At 50.2% G+C, this 22,057-nt stretch overlaps 1 protein-coding gene across 1 annotated transcript; it reads right to left on the bottom strand.

Annotated features, from left to right (window-relative positions):
- Positions 1-6,549: 6,549 nt before the first annotated feature.
- On the bottom strand, positions 6,550-19,866 carry HSPB8 (heat shock protein family B (small) member 8). Its single transcript, XM_082853571.1, has 3 exons — positions 19,165-19,866; positions 13,311-13,374; positions 6,550-7,507 (listed from the first exon to the last, which is right to left on the bottom strand). Exons 1-3 carry the CDS (start codon positions 19,529-19,531, stop codon positions 7,348-7,350), a joined length of 591 nt encoding a protein of 196 aa, XP_082709697.1. The 5' UTR covers positions 19,532-19,866; the 3' UTR covers positions 6,550-7,347.
- Positions 19,867-22,057: the final 2,191 nt, after the last annotated feature.

Here is a 22,057-nt window from a genome sequence, read left to right as displayed (position 1 = left end):
TCCCTGCTCACCACAAATAGAGAAAGCCCGCGCGCAGCAACGAAGACCCAAAACAGCCGAAAATAAATAAATTTTAAAAAATAGTAGGTTCATGGTACAACCACTGTGGAGAACAATACGGAAGTTCCTTAAAAAGCTAAAAGTAGAACTACCATGTGATCTAGCAATCCTACTCCTGGGCATATATCTGGAGAAAATCATAATTCGAAAAGATACGTGCACCACAATACTCATTGCAGCACTGTTTATCGATACAATAGCCAAGACATGGAAGCAATCTAAATGTCCATCGACAGAGGAGTGGATAAAGAAGATGTGGTACATACATACAATTGAATATTAGCCATTAAAAAGAATGAAATAATGCCATTTACAGCAACATGGATGAACGTGGAGATTATCAAACTAAGTAAGACAGAGAAAGACAAATACCACGTGATATTACTTATATGTGAAATCTAAAAAAAAAGATACAAATGAACTTATTTACAAAACAGAAACAGACTCACAGACTTCGAAAACAAACTTATGGTGACTAAAGGGGAAAGATGGGGGGGATAAATTAGGAGGTTGGGATTAGCAGATACACACGACTATATATAACATAGATAATCAACAAGGACCTACTGTATAGCACAGGGAACTCTACTCAATAGTCTGTGATAACCTATATGGGAAAAGAATCTGAAAAAGAATGGATACATGTATATGTATAACTGAATCACTTTGCTGTACACCTGAAACTAACACAACACGGTAAATCAACTATACTCCAACATAAAATAAAAATTAAAACAAAAACAGGTTCATTCTTGGGCAGGGGGTGGGGATTGGCAACTAAGATGATAGAGATGTGTTATCAGGGTTACCTCTAGACCTCTGACAGTGGAGACTGAAATCCCCTCAATGCCCCTAATTCCCACTCTTCTTGTCCCTAATGGAGACCTCGAGAATTAGGAGGCAGGCGCTGGGAGAGCATCAGCTCCAGGTGCAGACTCAGTCCACTGGTTCAGTAACCTGCCACGGCTCCCTGGCAGACCCTAGGTTCCGCCTTCCAGGCTGGGCTCGGGCTGAGACCACCCAGTGCCTCCCGTTTACTGTGGACTTACTCTGCATTAGTACCTGTGGGCCAAGCACTTGGCACACACTTGTGTAATCCCCACAGCAGCCCTGCATTGCCATCGCCCACTTCTGTGGATAAGAAAACAAATGCCTGCCCACAGAGGTCAAGTGACAAGGTCACATATAGGGTGAGCCGCAGAGCTGTGATCACAGCTCAGATCCCCAGTAGCCTTGCAGCTCCCTGATCTCAGGGCACACACTTAGTTCTGCCCTGGACCCTGCTATTCTCTTTGCTTAATTACGTATGGCCCGAGATCCCCATTATACCCTCAAGGGCAGAGACTCACGTCTGTCTTTTTCTCCAGGGCGCAGCATGGTACCTCATACATAATGGGCCTGGGGAAAGGAGGCAGTATTCAGAATCTTTAACAACTTGCAGGACCAGGGCACTGGCTATTCAGAATGGCCACTGGTCCAAAGGGAGCTGCTGATTCCTAGAAAAAGTGGGAGAAGGTAGAGGGAGGAAGGTGTCTAGATTTTAAAATGTAGATTTCATCATTATTCAGGCACGGCATGGCTAAAAGATCGGGAGACGAGTGCCATAGAAAAAATAGCTCAATACATTCACAGATGCCAAGAGGAGGGGGCTCGCCACGTCATGGGGGCCACACGGGGAGGCACCAGGTTCGGTCAGAAGGCAGAGGGAATGTGGACAAGAGCCTTTATTGTGGTCTCTGCGGGAAGGAACAGGGGAGGTGGCGGAAACAGACTTAGAATAGGCTAGTTCAAATAACTTCAGTTAGCTCCGGGGCACAGGGGCTGTCCCTAGTTGTTTGGTACCTCACCTTGAATGATCTGGGCAGGTGGGCGGTGGCTCAGAGGGAAAGAGTGTGACAAAGGTTGGGTGGGGTCTCCGGATTGGTCTTCCTAAGAGAGGGGTGCTTGCTGGCTATCTCTGCGAGGGGAAGTCCCTCCAAGGTCAGCAAGGCACCCAGTAGTCAAAGCACCAGAATAAAAAGACATGCTTAATAAAGGCTGAGACACTGGGGGCAGCTTAGAGGCAGTGCTATTTGTCAAGTGGTATGGAAGTATTTCAATATTTGGACACCTGGCTCCATTGTACCTGGGCATACAGTTGAATCGGTGCTGAGCCTGTGGCTGAATTGTATGGGCGGGGCCTGCAGTCTCCTCGCCTCCCCACATCTCAGTTCTCCTTGGAGAATGACCACGGCAGTGCCATTCCACACGGCTGCCCTTCCCTTTTCCTTGGGAGCCACCAGGCAGCCCCCATCTGCTCGTACTTGCAGGACTTGGAGCTGGTGGTCGGGTGGGCTGCTCTCACTGCAGACAGGGTGACTCAGCCAGCTCTCAGCAACCAGAGCGCAGAGCCCATAATAAGCCTTGAGCCTCCCACCCCTTCTGGCAACTCCTGGGCCCAGGGCGTTGGGTGGGAGGGGGCCTCCCAGCGGCCCTCCACCCCACCAGCTCCAGGTGTTCACTCATGGATGAAACAGTGTTGATTTTCACATTATGATGCACAACTTGGCAGGTGCAAAGTGGAGGGGGTGGAGGAGAAGCCAGCCACTGATTCCGGGAATTTATTTCAAGACACATTAATTTGTTTCTTTCCTTCAAGGTCAAATCAAGTCATCTCCATATATCACCATTGGCAGTGACTGGCTAGGAGGGGGTGGGGATGGGCTGAGGATAAAACTTTCCAGGGAGTTGGGTCAAGGGAGCAGAGCGTGGAAGCAGGTTCTGGGCGGTCCCTGTCCCAGCACCATCATCAAAGTGAGGGCTCCGGAACAATGTTCCTCGGCCATTTCGTTGGAGATCTCTGGGGAGGGGCCGAGTCATCCGTTTTGATGACAAGGCTCGTGTCTGTAAGCCGGAAGCTCTCAGAACTGAAATGAGCTGGCTTTCTGGGGTCTGAGATCATGTGTTTGGCCTAATTTCCCAGGGAGACCCACACTCACCATTCCTTCCTTCACTCATCCATTCGATACACATGTACTTGCAGCGGGTGGGCTCTCAGTTCTACGCGCTCGGCGTCTCACCATTCAGCGACCCAGAACTGACGAGCGTGGAAAGGAAAGCTTTGCTTTTCTCTTTCCCTCACCAGGCTCTCAAAGTGAAAAGAAAGCGTAACACGACACCCAGCAAGGTGCCTTGCTCTCCGCATGTGCCCAGTAAATATCTGTTGAACAAATATCAAATGAGTAGGGATTTTCCCCTTTACTTGAATGAGTTCTCCTTTCATCCTTAAAAGCAGAGCAGTTGGGATGAGTTTTGGTGTTTGTGATTGTTATTATTATTTATTCTGCTACACAAATGCCCAAGCTGTTACAGGATGTGCTGGGTTGGGATGGGGGTAATGGTGAGGGGCTCTGGCCAGCTTGCTGGGAGTCTGAGCTGGGATCCTAAAGGATTAGTCAAGGAAGACGCTGGAGGAGTAAGCCCTGGAGAAAGACGGCAGTGTAATCAAAGTTCTGGGAGCAAGACAGGGCCTGTCTGGTTAGAGGAGCCGAGGGAAGTCAGACGGGGCTGCAGGGCGAAGGGAGGAGGTTATGGGAGGGTGGAGAGCAGTGACCCAGGGGAAGATCCCATAATGCCTTGCAAGTCTGCAAAGAAGCTTGGACTCGATCCTTTGAACAACAGGGAACCATCAAAAGGTTTTAAAAGGGACATACCCTTCCCTTTGGCTCCTGTGTTTTCTTGTGCCTGTGAGGCACCTCCCCACCCCAGCCTCGTGTGCTCAAGCCTGACAACCGTGGAGTGACCCCTCCTCTGATAAGCCAATCCTATCCCCACCCCCCCTGCCATGCCCCGATTTGAAAGGTCACTTCTCTTCCCACAAGGTGGACAGACTCACTTAAGACACCCTTACGTTCTGCTTTGCTGACAGAAAGGCAGAACAGGGTAATAGGTTAATAGTAGAGTCAGACTCTCTAAGCCTGTTGCTTAGCAGGTGGGTGATTTGGGGCCATGCACTAATCCTTGCATGCATCAGTTTCCTTATCTGTAAAATGGAGGTAAGAACCGAACCTTCCTCCTGTAAGCGAGCAGGACCCTTACGGGGACAGACCGCCCCCCCTCCCCGCCCTCCACCTGTCTCTTGTTCGTAGTAAAACTTTAGCTTCCTAGGCGGTCCCCGAGTTCCAAAGAATAAATTTCATCAGAGAAGCGAGAAAAGACAGAGACAAAGGAAAACGGTCAAGCAGACAAAATTATAATAGTTTAGCCTTTAAACAAAGTCAAGGACTTTTAGCTCCTTCTCAAGGGCTATAGATACTATTCTGAGGCAAATCCTTCGGGCTGTTCGGCAGATACTGAAACCCGCCCCCCCCCACCAGGTGGAAGACGTTAACTACATGCGGAGAATAAGCAGGCACACCCGCCCCCGCCCAGCCTGTTGGAACCAGAAGGTTGATGACGCTGACTCCCAATTAACTCACCACCAACCCATCAGAACGTCCAAGAGCTGACCAAACACCCGGCAACCCTCTTCCTCACCCTGTCTTCAAAAACCTTTCCCTGGGGCTTCCCTAGTGGCGCAGTGGTTAGGGGGGTCCGCCTGCCGATGCAGGGCGCGCGGGTTCGTGCCCCGGTCCGGGAGGATCCTACGTGCCGTGGAGCGGCTGGGCTGAGCCTGCGCGTCCGGAGCCTGTGCTCCGCAACGGGAGAGGCCGCAGCAGTGAGAGGCCCGCGTACCGCAAAAAAAGCACAAAAAAACCTTTCCCTGAAAGCTGTCAGAGAGTTCAGGCATTTTGAACCCTAGCTGCCTGGACTCCATGCTTGGCGCCCTGCAGTAAACGCTGCACTTTCCTTCACCGCACCTGGCGTCAGCAGATTGGCTTTACTGCCTGTGGGCTAGGGGACCCAAGTTTGGTTCGGTAACACTCATAGAATCGTAGGGTGATTGAATCTATTAACACATATAAAGCCCTCAGCACGGTGTCACAGTGAGGACGGCACACAGTGAGGACTTGGTGAGGGCCGGGCTTTCTATCATCTGCCTACCCCTGTTGCTGCTCTGAGCTCCTCTGGGAAGGAATCGTGGCTGTTTGCTATATGCTTGGCTCCCAGCATGGGACCAAAATAAGTAGGTGCTCAGGAAGTAGTCACTGATTCCTGCTGTCATTTCGGGGTTTGGAGGTGCTCTTAAAAAGAAGCTCAGCAACCCATTAACTCTTCCGGAAGCAAACGTCTAGGTTCAAGTTCTACCATCACCATGGGACTTACCTGAGCTACTTCCCGGAGACGCAGCTTCTCCACCGTAAAATTGGACACCTTCTTCCTGGGCTAACGTGAAGCTTAAGTGAGATTGGCTCCAGGGATGGAGCATGTGACCCAGGCCTTACCAATCAAAGCACTGATTTCCTGGGCTGTGCTTAGCTCAGGGATGGTCATGTGACCCAAGCTGGTCCAATAAGAATGACTCCCAGCAGAAGCGATGAGAAAAGAGTGGCTTTTCTCGCTGGGGACTGGAATGTGGGGATGTGGGGCTGTAGTGATCGCAGCTGTCTTGTGACTACTTGAGAGGACATGGGGACACAGAAGAAAAGGGGCAGGGGACGTGGGAGGCAACAGGGAGACTGGGGATGGAGCCGACACCGCAGGACCAAGAGACAAACAGTTCTATTAACATCATTAGAGATCTGAAAGCAGCGGTTAACCTGGACTTCACAGCTGTGCCCAATAAACACCGCTTTTTGCTTAAATCGGTTCGAGTGGGGTTTCCCAGCACTTAGCACAGAAACAGTTCTAACTGATGCACCCTGGTAGCCTCCCTGCTCCCCACCACCCTACTTTCAGGGTTCTGGGCTCCTGGCAGCATCAGTGTGGGGCATCCCTCAATTGTTGATTGCCCCTTTTCTCCTTCCTGACAGAACCTTGTTTTTTCAGGCAGCAATGTTCCTGGCCTCAAAGGACAAATCAATGTTGATCTTAGCCCAACGCGGCATCCCTTTCCCTTTGCCAGGGATCGGCTGCAGCGTACACATGTGACCCAGTTTTGGTCCATGAAATAAAAGAAAGAAATCTGCTGAGAGCTTCTGGGAAAGACATTACCGATAAAAGAGAAATTCAGACAAAAAGACTTTTTTACCCTTGCCTTCTCTTCCTATACATTGTCATATGAGGCTGAGATGCTTGGAGCTGCTGCAGCCATCTTGCAAACATGAAGACAGAACTTGTAGACTTGTCAGAGACGGCAGAGGAAAACGATAGAAAGACTCTGGGTTCTTGGTGGCATAACAGCTGAAAAAGTAACTCCGAAATCACTCATATCTAAACGTCTTGTAAAGTTAGACAGATATTTATGTCACTTAAGCCACTACGCATTGGGCATTATTATTTGCTGCCACAAGCATCCCGAATAGATGTGGCATATCTAAGTGGTACCGCATTTAGTCCCATCAAAACAACACACGAAGCTAAGAACAAGCTCCTTTATTATTATTATTATTTACTGTTATTTTCCCCTAAACAGCACAATTCAAATAACAATGACACACATGTCCCACCCATAGACACAGTACCACGAGTCTGCCTGACAGGCAGTCTGGCCTTTGCTTGGTTCCTGGTGGAGCTGTCTGGAGACAGCCCCCTCTGTAAAAATCCCGACTTGGACATAGGAGACACAAGAAAGGGGGGACTTTAGCCAGAGAATAAACTAAGGGGCTTCCAGAGTCCTTGGGGAGTGCCAGCTTGGGAACATGCTATAAATGCCTGGGTGGAGGGCAGAAGGCACTGTTTGTTTTCATGTGGTTGTTGGATAAATCCCATATGGGGATGTAAGACCTGTCTATAAGCCTGTGTAAACCAGGTCTTCAGAAGCACAGCGGGGTGAGCTTCTGGGCTCCGTCAACCAAACCCTGAGGCAGGCATGGACACTGGAAGCCCAGAATGGGAACCTGGGTGATGGGGAGGTCCCCAGAGAAAAGCAACTCTTGCATTAGCTGCAAGGTAAGCTACAATGTGAAATGTTATGTCCCCTTTTATTTGTTTTGCAGCTGTAGAATGTGCAACATTTTCATCACGATAGAAAAGGTAAAGAAAGAAAAACTCCCAGCATCTTGGCCTAAAGCAGCGGAACACGACCTGCCAATTGCGCCATCTTGCGGAAAAACCTACTATTACACTCTCCAGGGAATCTGGTCAATCCACCCTGACCCCCAACATTTCAGTCGCACTAAATCTACGAGTTCAGCTAAAGTAATGTATCCTGGAATCAAAGAAGCCCAGGGGTTGGGGAGGGAACAAGGAAGGGCCAAGACTGGGGTCTCAGGTACAAGTGACTTCCTGGCTGTCTTGGGGAAGCTCATTGTTGAAACTGCTCTCTCCAAATGGTGAGTAAGGGGGGATCTGGGGGGCTTCGATGATCAGCAGGCCTTCTGGGGAAAGCGAGGCGAATACTGTCACAGGATCCACCTCTGCAGGAAGCCTAGGAGAAACACACGATTCATTTATTATCTTCAATATAGCCAAACATTCTCATTTCATTTGAAAGAAAATATTTTCGATATTGCCTGGCGGGATTATTATTTTGATAATAATCCCAGCAGGCAAGTTCCACTACTATCCCCAATTTATAGATGAGGAGACTGAGATCAGAGAGGTGAACTGATTTGCCCAAGGTCACACAGCCGGCAAGCAGCAGAGGGGAACAGAATTGGAATCCCGGTCTCCGAACTCAGAGTAGCTTATCATGATGCTCCCCTGTCTCCCCAGGCACCAGACTTTTGAAAAAAGGTCCACGGTAGGGAAAGCCAGAAGGTTCAATCCCCATAGATCACCGGTCCAGGCTGGCTCTGACTATTGTAAATGCAGGGGTCTTGATGAAAGACCCAGGAAGTAAGGTGAACCCATTCTGGTCATGGGCAGAAGGACACTTCCTGGAGGGGTTGGGGAGTTTTTTGCTGTGAACAGCCACCTGTAGCCACATGAACTTCCTCTACCAGGGAGACTCCTGCCAAATTGAGCCACGGAGATTACCAAGGGGCCTGCAGGGAAGGACGGAAGAGAAAGGGAACTGGCACAGTTGCCAAGCCAAACGTCTTAAGTAGAGACAAGGCCAAGAGCTTGGACCTCCCTCTCTGGGCCGGGGATGAGCTGACTCCGTCTAACCCTTTGCACGCCAACCCATAGAACACCTGGGACAATATGACAGGTCAGCCGTGGTCCACAAGCATGGACTTTGCAGGCGGGCAGACGTGAGTTCAAATCCTGGTTCTTCCTGACTGTGCGACCTTGGGCTAGTGATCCTGCCTCTCTGAACTTATTTCCTTACAGGAAAAGGGGGTTAAAAATAGCATCTATCTCTTAGGGTGGCGTGAGAATTCTGTAGGATGATGAAAGCAAAGGGCTTAGCACAGCGCCTGGCACACAGGAAGTGCTCAGTCAGCCTCACCTTCTACGTTGTTATTGAAGTCATCGGCTGTACAAGTGAGCATCTTGACAGCTGAGACGATTTTAGCACAAGCACTGACCCATGAACTGTCGGAGCCCGAAAGGATCTCCACTGTCCAGGACGATGCTCCCGTGTTACACACGAGGAAACTGAGGCCCCGAGGTGGGGAGAGACTTGTTCAAGGGCTCTCACCGGGCGACCTCTATACTGAAACACGTGGTGGGAGAGCTATTCCTCCTCAACCCTCTTGCAGATCTTTCATTCACATCTAAGGGGAAGTCTCAGCTCTGTGTTAACATGCCTTTAACACCTTGGCCTCTATCTCTTGCTATTTTCTCTCTTTTAACAAAGAAAGAGCTAATCTATGACTTAGACCTTCAGGCAGGCAACATGGCCTAGTTAGAATTTAACCACATTTTGCTTCCGTTGGATTTATTTTACAATTGCCTTCTTCAGTGAACGTTTGACTGATGAGAATTGAACCTTATCAAAAGCGAGTTGATCGAAAAGAAAAAAAGCCGTGAACAAATAATAGTATGGGAACGTAAGCACAGAAGGCAAAAACTAGTTGAAGATGGTTCGTGAACCACTCATTTGGTTTCCCCTAACCAAACAGGAAGGTCGTGGGCTTGGAAGGTGGAGACACCTGTGTTCAAGTCCCAGACCGGCTCACTATTGGTTATGTGACCTTAGCTGAGTCCCATCATCCTCTGAGCCTCAGTTTTCTCATCCACAAGGTAAGCTTAATGATACCTACTCTATAGCATCCTTTTTTTTTAACATCTTTACTGGAGTACAATTGCTTTACAGTGGTGTGTTAGTTTCTGCTGTATAACAAAGTGAATCAGCTATACGTATACATATATCCCCATATCTCCTCCCTCTTGCGTCTCCCTCCCACCCTCCCTATCCCACCCCTCTAGGTGGTCACAAAGCACCGAGCTGATCTCCCTGTGCCATGCGGCTGCTTCCCACTAGCTATCTATTTTACGTTTGGTAGTGTATATATGTCCATGCCACTCTCTCACTTCATCCCAGCTTACCCTTCCCCCTCCCCGTGTCCTCAGGTCCATTCTCTACATCTGCGTCTTTATTCCTGTCCTGTCCCTAGGTTCTTCAGAACCTTTTTTTTCCCTTAGATTCCATATATATGTGTCAGCATACAGTATTTATCTTTCTCTTTCTGACTTACTTCATTCTGTATAACAGACTCTAGGTCCATCCACCTCACTACAAATAACTCAATTTCGCTTCTTTTTATGGCTGAGTAATATCCCATTGTATATATGTGCCACATCTTTATCCATTCATCTGTCGATGGACACTTGGGTTGCTTCCATGTCCTGGCTATTGTAAATAGAGCTGCAGTGAACACTGTGGTACATGACTCTTTTTGAATTATGGTTTTCTCAGGGTATGTGCCCAGTAGTGGGATTGCTGGGTCATATGGTAGTTCTGTTTTCAGTTTTTGAAGGAACCTCCATACTGTTCTCCACAGTGGCTGTACCAATTTACAATCCCACCAATAGTGCAAGAGTGTTCCCTCTTCTCCACACCCTCTCCAGCTTTTATTGTTTGTAGATTTTTTTGATGATGGCCATTCTGACTGAGGTGAGATGATATCTCATTGTAGCTTTGATTTGCATTTCTCTAATGATTAGTGATGTTGAGCATCCTTTCATGTGTTTGTTGGCAATCTGTATATCTTCTTTGGAGAAATGCCTATCTAGGTCTTCTGCCCATTTTTGGGTTGGGTTGTTTGTTTTTTTGATATTGAGCTGCATGAGCTGCTTGTAAACTTTGGAGATTAATCCTTTGTCAGTTGCTTCATTTGCAAATATTTGCTCCCATTCTGAGGGTTATCTTTTCATCTTGTTTACGGTTATAGCATCCTTTTAAAGATGAGACAAAATTAAAACTCTCCATCTTTTAACATGACTCCTGACACACCACCGGGGTCACTAAACGGCAGATCAGACAGACACCGCGGAAGATGTGGAGCAAAGACACTCACGTCTGCTTCGGTTCTGGGCATCCTCCATTGATGACTTCCGGCATCCCCTGGCCTCTCACTCCAGCTGGGTGTGGAAAAGCCCCCATCTCCAGGCTTTGCCCTGCACCCAACCTGACTGGCAAATTCCAAGACCTCTCCCTGTCTCCCTCATCCAGTCAAAACAGGGTCTTTCACATGGGGATGGATGTGTTGAGAAGAATTCCTAGCCGTGGCTGAGGCAAACGGCTGGAGCATCCTGTCTGGGAGGATATCTCCAAGGAAGGCTCTCAGCCTGGCTATATCTCCAAGGAAGGATCTCAGCCTGGCTGAAGGAGCTTCCCTGGCCTCTAGTGACTGGAGCTTTTCTTGGGAGAGGCAATGAGACCTCTGAGATGGGGCTAAAGCCATCCCAGACCCCAGTCCCACTGCTTGGCGTCTGGAGTCTGGGCAGAGCCAGGAGGTCCCAGAAGTCCCAGCTGCTCTTGTGTGATTCCAGCCTTGTGGAATCTTTAATAATTTTAATTCCCATGGGCTGGGCGCTGAGTCTGTACACATCCTCTCATTCCCCATCCTGAGGGAAGGAGGGATACAGGAACAGAACTTCAGAGCAGTTCAGCATTTTGCTGCAAGCCACCCACTCAGTCATGGAGCTGGGACTCCCTACACAAAGAGGCGAGGTTCAAAAATATTTAACAACTGGCACAGCTGGACCAACCAGAATGGATGGATCCATGCCGAAGTGATGGAGGAGGGTCCTGGGGGCCCTTTAGTCGCTGGAATGCGGGGAGGCTTGGAGGGTCCAGGGACAGGGTTGGGATGACTGGTTGACTAAGGAGAGCCTCTGGGGGGCTCCTGGCCATGTCAGTCCAGTGTCCTAACAAGCAGCCCAGCCCAGCTGCCGAGCCTCCAGCAGCTTTAGGCACTTCTATCTGGTCAAGTAACTCCCAGCAAGCTGTCTTCCCGGAGGCCTCGGAGATGGTGAGATCCATGGAAATGGCTGTCTTTTAGAGATGATGAATTTGCTGACTTCTTTCCGGTTCAGTCCCTTTCACAGCTCTGCCCTGCCTGTGACTCCATCCTGAGACCTTATTTCAGTCTCTTAAAAGAAACATCAGGGCTTCCCTCGTGGCACAGTGGTTAAGAATCCGCCTGCCAATGCAGGGGACAGGGGTTCAAGCCCTGGTCCGGGAAGATCCCACATGCCGTGGAGCAACGAAGCCCGTGCGCCACAACTACTGAGCCTGCGCTCTAGAACCCAGGAGCCGCAACTATGGAAGACTGCAAGCCACAACTACTGAAGCTCGCGCGCCTAGAGCCCGTGCTCCGCAACAAGAGAAGCCACCGCAATGAGAAGCCCGCGCACCACAACGAAGAGTAGCCCCCGCTCGCCACAACTAGAGAAAGCCCGCGTGCAGCCAAAAATAATAAATAAATTATTTATTAAAAAGAAAGAAAGAAAGAAACATCAGCCCCCTCCCTCCCTCTCTCCCTCATCTCTCCCCCATCAGCAACATTTGTTCCGGCTGGCTGCGGTACCAGGGAAAGGTGTGGGTCTTGGGGATGGCAGGTGAGCCAGGGATCGCGGAGAAGAACAGTTTGGCGTTTGCCTTATCAGGAAGTGGCTGCAGCCTTTGAAGTACTCCAGAGGCACCCGGTGGGTTAGGAATGGGCACATGGCAGGAGAGACAGGACTACAGAATCCTAAAGCTGAAAGCAGTCTCAGAATTCGGTTTGTGCAATCTCTCCAGACACAGGATATCTTTGCCAGGGCGAGGGGAGGAGTTAAGATGCAGTAACAACAACAATAATAGTAACAACAAACCACCACTTATGGGGACCTGCTGTGTGTCCATCACAGTGCAGTGATCTCATGTCCTTTTCAGCATCCATCCCTTTCACAGGTGAGGAAAGGGCATTCCTTGCTCAAGGAATGAACACGGTGAACTCAGAGTTCAAAGGTCTGTTTGGGCTGTTCTAGATGCTAATTTTAAGGACCTTGGGTATGTCCCTTCCCTTCTGGGAGATTTCGTTTCCCCATAATACAAGGAGGGTAATGTCTCCTTTCCCCACTGCATACCTTTGCTGCAAAGGTGAAACGGGACTGGGAAAAGACTTCGGACCAAGAAGTGCACATAGGGGAAGGACGCTGATGAGGGGGAAGGTGAGTCTCTTCTGCCTACAGTTGTTGCCATCGGGGCCTCAGGGTGGCTTTGACTCATTGGCTCCGTCTGCTGGTCTTTCTGCTGCTCGCATAATCCCCCCCCAACCCCCCGCCCCCGCCTCAGCCCTTCTCACTCCCCTCAGCAAAACTGGCCTTTCCTTTGTCCCAGTCTCTCAGCCTGAAGACCCCTCTAAGTGGTGAGTCGTGATGACAGCAGGACACCTTCCAGCCTAATTCACGTGGATGCTTTAGGGAAGGCGCGCGTTCTCTTGGCCATGGGAGACTTAGAGCAAGCAGCCTTCGAAAGATTCTATAGGGGAATTGGGGGCATCATATCACATGGGTGGGTGAGCGCCCCAATTTTCATGGAATTGTGGACAAGTCATCTCGCCTTTCCTATTCTCGGATTCTTCATCTACAGAATGAGATTGTTAATCCCACCCCCCGGGGCACTGAGCAGATGACTTGGCACGACCTACGTGCCGCCCTTTCTGGGAACCTATTGCACGTTTGCTGTGATACCTTCTCCCCTTTAGGTGCAAGGGTTCAATTCCCGGCCCTGGGGGCAGGGGTGTGTATCTTGAAGTAGAGATGCCCAAGAGGGAGAGACCCCAGATCTCAGATCCCAGCATCCCCACTTCCACTCCAATCCTACCCTGAAATCCAACTGCCAGGTTACTTACTGGATTTTCTTTGTGAAGTTCTTGGAAACAATGCCACCTTCTTGCTGCTTCTCTTCATGTTTACCTGGAAGGGAGAAGAAAGCCATGTGTCAGCAGCTATGTCCCTCGGGCATCATTCAGGACTCAGGCTCAGAGGTAAAACCTGCCCCGGCCTCGCTGTGTGGCTCGGGGCTTGGTCTAGAGGCTCTGGTTATCTGAGCCTCTGGTCCCTCATCCGCTAAGTGGACCCACTTGATACTACCTCCCAGGCTGTTGTGAAGATGCAGTAAGACAACAGGCAGGTCGGGAGGCCTTGACCGTGGTTTGTAGATGATTATGCGTTAGACTTGGGAAATCACAGAGTCTGTCTCCTGTCTTCTAAGATGTGGCACGGCATCTTCGAAGCCTTGCGTCTCACCCCTCTCTCCTAACCAGCCAGGAGACCCCTGAGGCCAACATCCCAGAATGGGTGAGAGGAAAAAAGTGGGGCTAGTTTGCCACCCAGCTGGCTTTATAATGCACAGAGCCCTTTCCCAGCTCTGAGGATGGGCCTCTTTCTCCCTCAGTTACCGATGTGAAAACTGAGGCCCAGGGATGGGTCTAAGGGCACCCAGCAAGTGCATGGCAGCCCCAGTCTCAGAACCAACTCTTGGAATCGAAGCCAAGGGCTGGGGTCCGATGCCCCTCCGCCTGTTCCAGCTTCCAGTTAGTTATTTGGGCCCCATTATCTGTACTGAGTCCTGAAAGAACTGCCTGGAAATAATGCTTCAACCTGCTAAAAGAAAACAACACCCTAAGGGGGCTTTCCTGAGAAATGACACATTAGTCACCATGGATGTGAAATTCCACCCACCCCTCCTCCTCCAGGCTGGCAGGCGAGGGCTTTTTTTCTTTCCTTAGGAAGGAAAAATATGAAATTACAAGAAGGCTTAGGCGCAAACTGGCTGCCGTCTGCAATTTATGTAACAAATTCTGAGCCCGTTGGCCATCCCCGCTTTTTTTTTTTTAAATGGAGAGAGTATCTCTAATTTCTCATTAAACAAATTGGATTAGCGCCTGGCAGAGCCATCAGGCTCCTATTATTACTCGTTCCTCACTTGTGACGCCACATTCCAGGGCCAAGAACCCTCACTTACCCGCGGACATCCTTCTGAGGGGCTTTGGAATCTAGACTGTAAATAACCTTGTGTAATATAGTGTCTTACTGCAGTCAAGATTTTAAGCTGATAATTTATAGGTGATTACATTATCCATTACCTTTTTATTATTCATCATTCCTTTATTAATAACATTTTTTCTGATTACAAGATAACGCATGTGTATGTTTGAAAATGTAGAAAAGAAAGAAAAAAAAATCAAAACCCTCCATAATTCCATCACCCCAAGGAAGCCACATTTTTGTATACGTTCTGGACTTTTCTATGTTACTTAGAAATGCATACATGTTACATAGTATAGACGTATATCACCCGTTTTATCAAATGAGATCATACTGTATGTTACACCTGAAAATTGTTTTTCTCTCTTACTGATGAGTTACAATTATTTTTCCATATTATAGCGAATATTCACTGCCAACCTGACTTTTAATGGCTGCGGGGAGATATAAGTTCATTTAGCCAATCCCCGGCTTTGGGGCACTGAGAGGGTTTCTGACGTCAGAAAGAACCTCACTGTACTGAACATTCTTGTAGCTAGATCTTCACACCTGGCCTCATGACTTCCTAGGATCAATTCCAAGTTCTAGAATTTCGAAGCCTTGCTCTGTATGTTGTAAATTTCCCTTAGGAAAGGCTGCATTAACGTAGCCTCCCACCAGCTGGGTGGAAAGGGGTACATTTACAGGAATTCATTTTTCAACAGGAGTGTCTGGCTAACCAGAACATACTATTCTGCCAACGTGCTGCCTCTTGAAGCTCAGAGAGTTTATTCTGACCTGCCAAGTCCGTGACCACCAGCTGACCAGCTCTGATACAGGCCTGTGGCCAGAGGAACACTGTCTGTCCCCTGGTCCCCTTCCCAAAGCCTGGGCCTCCGGAGACCTGCTTCCCCTGGGGACAGGCCAGTGCCTCTGACTCAGCCCTTTTGCACACTTGCTGTCCTGGCAATAATAAATGATAATGATGGTGATGGTGAGAATAATAACAGCCAACTCTTATGTTGCGGCGCTTCCTTGGTGTCCGCCACTGTTCTGAGCACCTTACCGATATCAACTGTTCATTTTTCACAAAAACCTTAGAAAGCAGGTACTTTTATTATTACCATTTTGTGGATGGGGAAATGGAAGTTCAGAGAGGTTAAGTGATGTGCCCCAGGTCACACAGCTTGGAAGTGCTGGAGCAAAGACTCCAAGGCAGGGGTGTGGGTTGGGGATTGGAGTCCCTGCTCTGACATTTCCCAGCACATCTCTCTTCTTCTCTACAATGGCGGTGACAACAACTTCCTAGGAGCCAATGAGTCACAGAATTGCTTTGAAAGTTGTAAAAATACCATGTGAAGGTGAATGCTTGTGGTTTATTTTGATACTGGGGGAGAAAACTGACCCACAGAAGCTAAACCTCTCTGTCCATGCTCTGAAAATAGGGTACTGGGGTTGTGGGGGAGGATCTCTAAGCAAAGGCAGCTCCGTAAAGGGGGGCTTGGGGGAGGGTGTTAAGCTGGGTGAAAGAGGGTTTTGCTAGGAGGCCCCTGCTGAAGCTTAATTTGCATGGTATTTGGATATCTATTTACTGGGGCAGCTTAAGGATTACGACTGATTTTTAATTTCTTATTTTGCTTTCCTGTCTACATTTTCTACCATGGAAATATTTTATGTTGGTAAACAAAAAAGCAATTATTATGAAAAAAACAAAAAAACGAACCCATCTGGAGGCCAGGGGAAGCTAGAGGTCCCTCACAGCCACCGAGAAATTTAGGTGCCAAGAAGCAGCATCAGCACTTCGGGGAAAGCCATCGGCCCAGCTGAAGAAAGAAGGGGCTGTTTCCAGGGGAGGCAGAGGCCCTGGGATTCAGGAGAGGGGGTGGAATAAAGCCGCTGGCTTTTCAGTCCCTTCCTCGGCCAGGGCCTGGGCCAGAGGCCCACGAAGAGAACATTTCTTGGCTGGTGGCTGCAGGGTGGGGGAGGGGTATATGTGAGGCATGATGGAAACCATCTAGTCGAGCATTTTCCAAACACTTCCCTGGGCCTAGACACTCATATGTGGTCAGATAAGACAGGGCTACCTCTCAGAGATTCATAAATGCCATTAGCAAATTCAATGCTCTGATAAGTCCTGCAGTGAGGAGACCTGCATTTATCAGATGCCCAGTGATATCTTAAAACACACCATTTGGCAAATACTGATCTAGTCCAACTCCTCATAAGACCAAGGGTAAAGCTGAGGCCCAAGAGGTCGTAGGATTTGTCCCAGGCCACCCAATTAGAAGCAGATCCAGCCATCCTGACTTGGAACTACCTAAGCAGGCCTGGCTTTGAATTTCAGACCTTGCCATGGAGAAGCAAGTGATCTCGGGTGACTTAGTCTCTCTGGGCCTCAGGTTCCTCATCTGTAAAATGGGTGCAACAAACCTACGCATATTTCCTTGGAAGTCCATGTGAGGAACCAGTGAACCAACATCTGGCTGCGTTTAGCACAGTGCCCTGCACAAACAGCTTGAGGAAGAATGGGTGTGTCATTAAGTGAGGTAGGATGGGAGACTGATCTGACTTCCCACGTCCCTTGAAAGTTGCTGTTCAAACGGAGCCCCTGATAATCGATTTGATTTTTTAAATCCCTGTTATAAAAATCTCTGTATGTATTCTTGGGGGATTTGGATTCTGTCAAGCCGATGTTGCTAAGTGCACAGCTGTGAGGCATTTTCAACCTGAAAAGGCTTTGTCTGTCTTTGTCTTATTTAAGCCCCCAATGACCCCAGTTTACAGATGTGGAAGCTGAGGCTAGGTGACCCACTCGAAGCCTCTGGGTTAGTACGGTACTCAGCTGGGATCTCAGCCTGGAGCTGCCAGACCCCACCTAGAAAGGAGGATGGAGAGGAGAAAGCTCTCCAGGCTGGACAGAGTTCTCCTGAAGGGGCCACAAGGCATGGGACACCCTCCACCCTGGGGCGGAAGCCTCTGGAACCCTAATTCAAACAAAGACAGGAGGAGCGGTGATAATAATCACCTTGTTTGCAGAGTGCCAGGCAGACACTAGTATTAGCTCCATTTTACAGACACTCTGCATTTATTATCATGGATCGTCTGCACGTACTTAATCTTCCCTACAGCCTTGCAAGATGGATATTATTAGGATCTCCACTCTTCAGATGGGGAAGCCAAGGCTCAGAGCAGTGAAAAGACTTTCTTGTCCATATCCATTCAGAGATTGAACAGCGGTGGTGGGATTTGAACCTGGGTCTCAAAGAACATCTAGCATTTATGTATGATGTATGTATGTATGTATGTATGTAGGTATGCATGTCTTGGGGCCTTAATATTCTAGTAACACCAGAACAATGCCGATCCCTTGTGTTCTAGGCACTATGTACACACTTTACATGCGTCATCTAAGACAAAAATCCTTAGGCCGTGTAACCATTTGAACCCCAATTTCCGGATAAGAAAACAAAGCCCAGAGAAATGGTTTCAGGCGGCTGGCACCCTGGCCATCTCCCTCCACCCACATAAGGCCCCAGAATGCCGCCTGGCCCACCACACCCTCCGGAGCCTCTGATGTTTATAATTCTGCCCTGGGAGCCTTTGAAACTCCCCCTGAAGACTGCTCTGCTGGGGCTAGTCCCTACCCAGCCTGTTTGCAATGGCTTTTATTGATTTTCCAGCCGGTGGAGCCTGCCAGGAACATGCTTTTTAATGGAACATTAATTGGGAGGGAAGGGACAGAAAGCTTTTCCCCTGCTGCCCTGCTTCGCAGGGACTGAGCGTCCATCTCCTCTTTCCTCTTCCCCAAAACATTCCCTCTCCCAGGCTGGGATGTGGGCAGGCCCAGACTCTGCCTGCTGCTAACTCACGGCGTGACCTTGGACGAGTGCCCACCTGGGCCTTAGCCTCCTCAGCTGCAAAATGGGACTAGCCACCTCTGCTTCTCAAGGCTGGAGTGAAGATTATTTGAGAGCAGGAATATAAAAGCTGTAGCCCTTGGCACCTGGTAGGTGCTCAACCAATTGTCAACTTGCTTCTGGCCTCCCAATTCCCAGACAGCCGGGGTTGGAATCCTTGGTGATCTTGGGTGGGTTACTTTAACCTCTCTGTGCCTCAGTTTCCTCATCTGTAAAAAAGAGGAGACAGGCCCCGCCCCTTCTGCTTGTGTTCATTGCGATGCCACAGGTAAAGCTCTGAGTACAGTGCCTGGGAGACCGTAAGCGCTCGACCAGGGTTACCACGTCGTAGCCTTATAATGACAATTATGCCTCAGTTTCCTCATCTGGGACAAGGGAAGGTGTTTCTCTTGAAACCTGAGCTAGTTACTAACACTGTCATTACACAGCATCAAACACCCCCTTCTGGACTGTGTCGTGATGCTTGGGTACGTGAACCCCACTTCTTCTTTGGCTTTTTACTCCTGTATCTGCTAAACTTATTCTTTATATTAAATTCTCTCTGTTAGGACAGGCAACGTGGTTTCTATTCCCCTGCCTGTTGGCTGGCTGATGCAGCGCCCAAAGCCCCCAGCAGCTGAATCAGGTTAAGATTCCCCCCAGGAGCTGGAAGAGGAGAGCTTTTCTGTAAAGAGAACTTTTATGGGCTGCATTCCTGAGCCCTGAAGTCACCTGTGTCATGCAGCCACAGCGTCCCCTCCAAAGGAGCGTTCTCTTCGCTCTTCCAGGTCTGAGGTCTACACCCCCTCCCCGGCTTCTCTCCTTCCTGCCCCCCACTCACCAGACACCTCCACGTATCCGTCCTTGGTCTTTACCATCAGCTCCTCCGGCTTAAAGCTGTGCACATTGACACACACTTTCCAGGGCTCCCCGGGGAAGGGGGGCGGGCTCCTGCCCTCGGCAGGCACCCCAAATCTGGCCACAGCAGAGGGCCCCCGGGGCACCATGCCCGACCTCAGGGTCCCCGGCCAGGCGGAGGAGAGTCGAGGCAGGGCCCAGTCGGGCCAAGGGGCAGTCAAGTCGTCGGGGAAGGGGTCCATGCCGAAGCCATCATCCAGCAGGCGAGAGGACAGAGATGAGTCCCGGAAGGGGTCCCGGCGCCGGCGGCTCGTGTAATGGCAGGGGAAGGGTATCTGACCATCAGCCATGGCGGCTGCTGAGCTGGAGGGGAAACAGAGGCTCAGAGAGAGGGAGCCACCTGCCCAAGGTCACACAGCAAGGGGATGTGGGTGCACTGGCCTTCCAAGGTTATTCTTCAGCTTCGGAAAATGCCACTGCCGAGGACAGAGGCACACACCAGGCTGGGGTCCCAGCCCCGCAAGACTCTCCAGCCACCAAAGGCGACCCTTGGCCGGTGCAGCAGAATTCTCCAGGACCCCTCTCCACACAGCCTCACCGGAGATGAGCCAGCCACCGTCCGCCCAGGCCGCCCAGGCTGTCAGCCAGAGCCGCTGAGTGGAGCGGAGAGCTTAATAAACCGGGAACGCAGGTCTAGAAACTTCTTGCTTCTCCTGGGCTGGGTGCCTTCTATTTATTCCTGCTTGGGGCTGGAGGCGGGTTCTGCAAGCGCCTCCTGTCACAGGAGTATTCAGAGGTGATGAACCAGCCCCGGAGAATCTGCGGAGGGGACAGCTGGGCTCCCGGGGGGACTGGGAGGGGCCTTCGCGGCCAAGTTCTGCCAGCCTCTCCGGACTCTCCTCCCCCAGCTCGGCTGGGCTCAGCTCCGCCCTCCCTCCCGCTCCCTTCCCCCGAGAGCCTGCCCGCCCCTAGCGGGGCACTAAGGCCTGGCTATTAATAACCCTCGCCTGGCTGAGGGCTCAGATCACCCTCCTGAAATACCTTCTCCAGAGCCTGCAGCATCCTGCCTCCCCACTGGGGACCCGCGGAAGGGGAGGAGAGAGACGGGAGCCAGTGGATTGGAAGGCAGGTGACTCTGGGTTGCAATCCCCCCTTCCAAGCCTCCAGCATCCTCAAGCTCTCAGAGCTTGCCTCCTGAGGGGCGTAACATTCTTCCCCAGGTGGCTCTGAGCTGTCAGCTTTCCCACCTGTAAAATGAATGTAATGGTAGCCTCCTCAGGGATGTATCATGAGGTCATCCTCCTTAAGCATTTAGCAAACCATCACTTTTATATTTTCAATGTTGATTCTCAATTACATGACGCTTGCTACATGCCAGGCCCTGTTCCAAACGCTTCACAAACATTAGCTTTGCGTCATCCTCACCAACAATCCCGTGAGGTGAGAGCAGTGCGATGATCCTACAGGTGAGGACACTGTCATAGGAAGTGTTAGCCAATGGTAGCTTCTCTTATGATGATGACAGTTAATAATGATAATTATCCAAAGGTGCTCTATGCAGGCAGAGTGTCTGGTCTGGAATTCCAAGCCCAGAGAGGACCTATTTTCTAGACTTCCCTGCCCCTCCCTGGTAGCTCAGAGAATGCGTCTGTAAATTGTCCTTTAGCCTAAAGGCCCCTCGAGCTTGGGTTCATCTTTCCTCTGTCCCCAGCAGGTGTGCAGTTCGGGGCGTGCTCTGCCCCCTCTACGGGCTTAGGGTCGGGACCCTGCCTTCCTCGTGGGCTGGGGTGGGTTGGGGGGTGTTAAGGAATTCAGTGAGTCATCGGTTGAGATATCGGTTTGGTATTAAGCAGGGCGCACATGAGGCAGTTTGCTAAAAATAATAGTATGGAGGGTGACACCACCACCACTGTTTACTGTTCCCTGAGTACCTGCCACGGCGGTGAGCAGTTGCAGATGTTATCGCCCTAAACCCTCACAACAGCGGTGTGGGCGCTGTCACCATGCCCATCCTGCAGGTGAGGAAACAGAGGCGCAGAGCGTGGCCTGTGCACACCGCTGGGGGGCGGCAGGGCCCGGGTGGGAACCTGCAAGTCTGGGCTGAGCTGACAGACCCAGACCCCGCTGCCTTCTCCTGGGGCCGAGAGGGGAAGATGGAGGCGCTCCCTCCCAAGTGACTGGGGTGAGATCAACGTGCTGGAAGCTTCAGGCTGACGTCACGTTGGGCACCGAGGCCTCAGCTCTCTCTGTAATTACAGCGGGGCGAGGCTGGCTGGGTGTGGAGCCAGGAATGGGGAGAATCACTGCATGACACACAGAAGAAAGCTGGCCCTGCCTGCGACCTGAGCAGGGGCTGGAGAGGCTTCCGAGCAGGGCTGGGGGTGGGGCAGTGTTCGCCTTCCTAAGCGCGAGTCTGCTGGTGGGTGTGGTCTAGAAGATGCTGCTTCTCCTTCCTCCCAGTCTTCCCTTCCATAAAGCCTGGGGAGGGGGTGGGGAACACAGGCTCAGTGACCTCACCTACCTTCTCATTTCAGTGATGATTGCGGCATTCAGGCCGGCAGGAGGGAAGAGACTGCTGTGCAGCTAGAAAATAGCGACAGCAATCATTAGCATTTATCTGGCACTTTCCATGTGCCAGGTTCTGTTCTAAGCACTTTAAATTTATGCATATTAACTCAGCTAATCCTCCCTACAACTCCACGAGGAAGGGACTTTTATTTATTTATTTTATTTTATTTTTTTATTATTATTTTTTGGAAGGGACTTTTATTATCCCCATTTAACAGATGAGGAAACTGAGGCACGGGGAGAGGATGTGTCTTGCTCCTGTCTATATGCCCAATTAAGTAGCGGAGCTGGGATTTGAACCTCAGAAG

Source organism: Leucopleurus acutus, assembly GCF_964270905.1.
Source record: "Leucopleurus acutus genome assembly, chromosome: 13".
Classification (NCBI taxonomy): Eukaryota; Metazoa; Chordata; class Mammalia; order Artiodactyla; family Delphinidae; genus Leucopleurus; species Leucopleurus acutus.
This window is presented reverse-complemented; position numbering and strand designations above follow the sequence as displayed.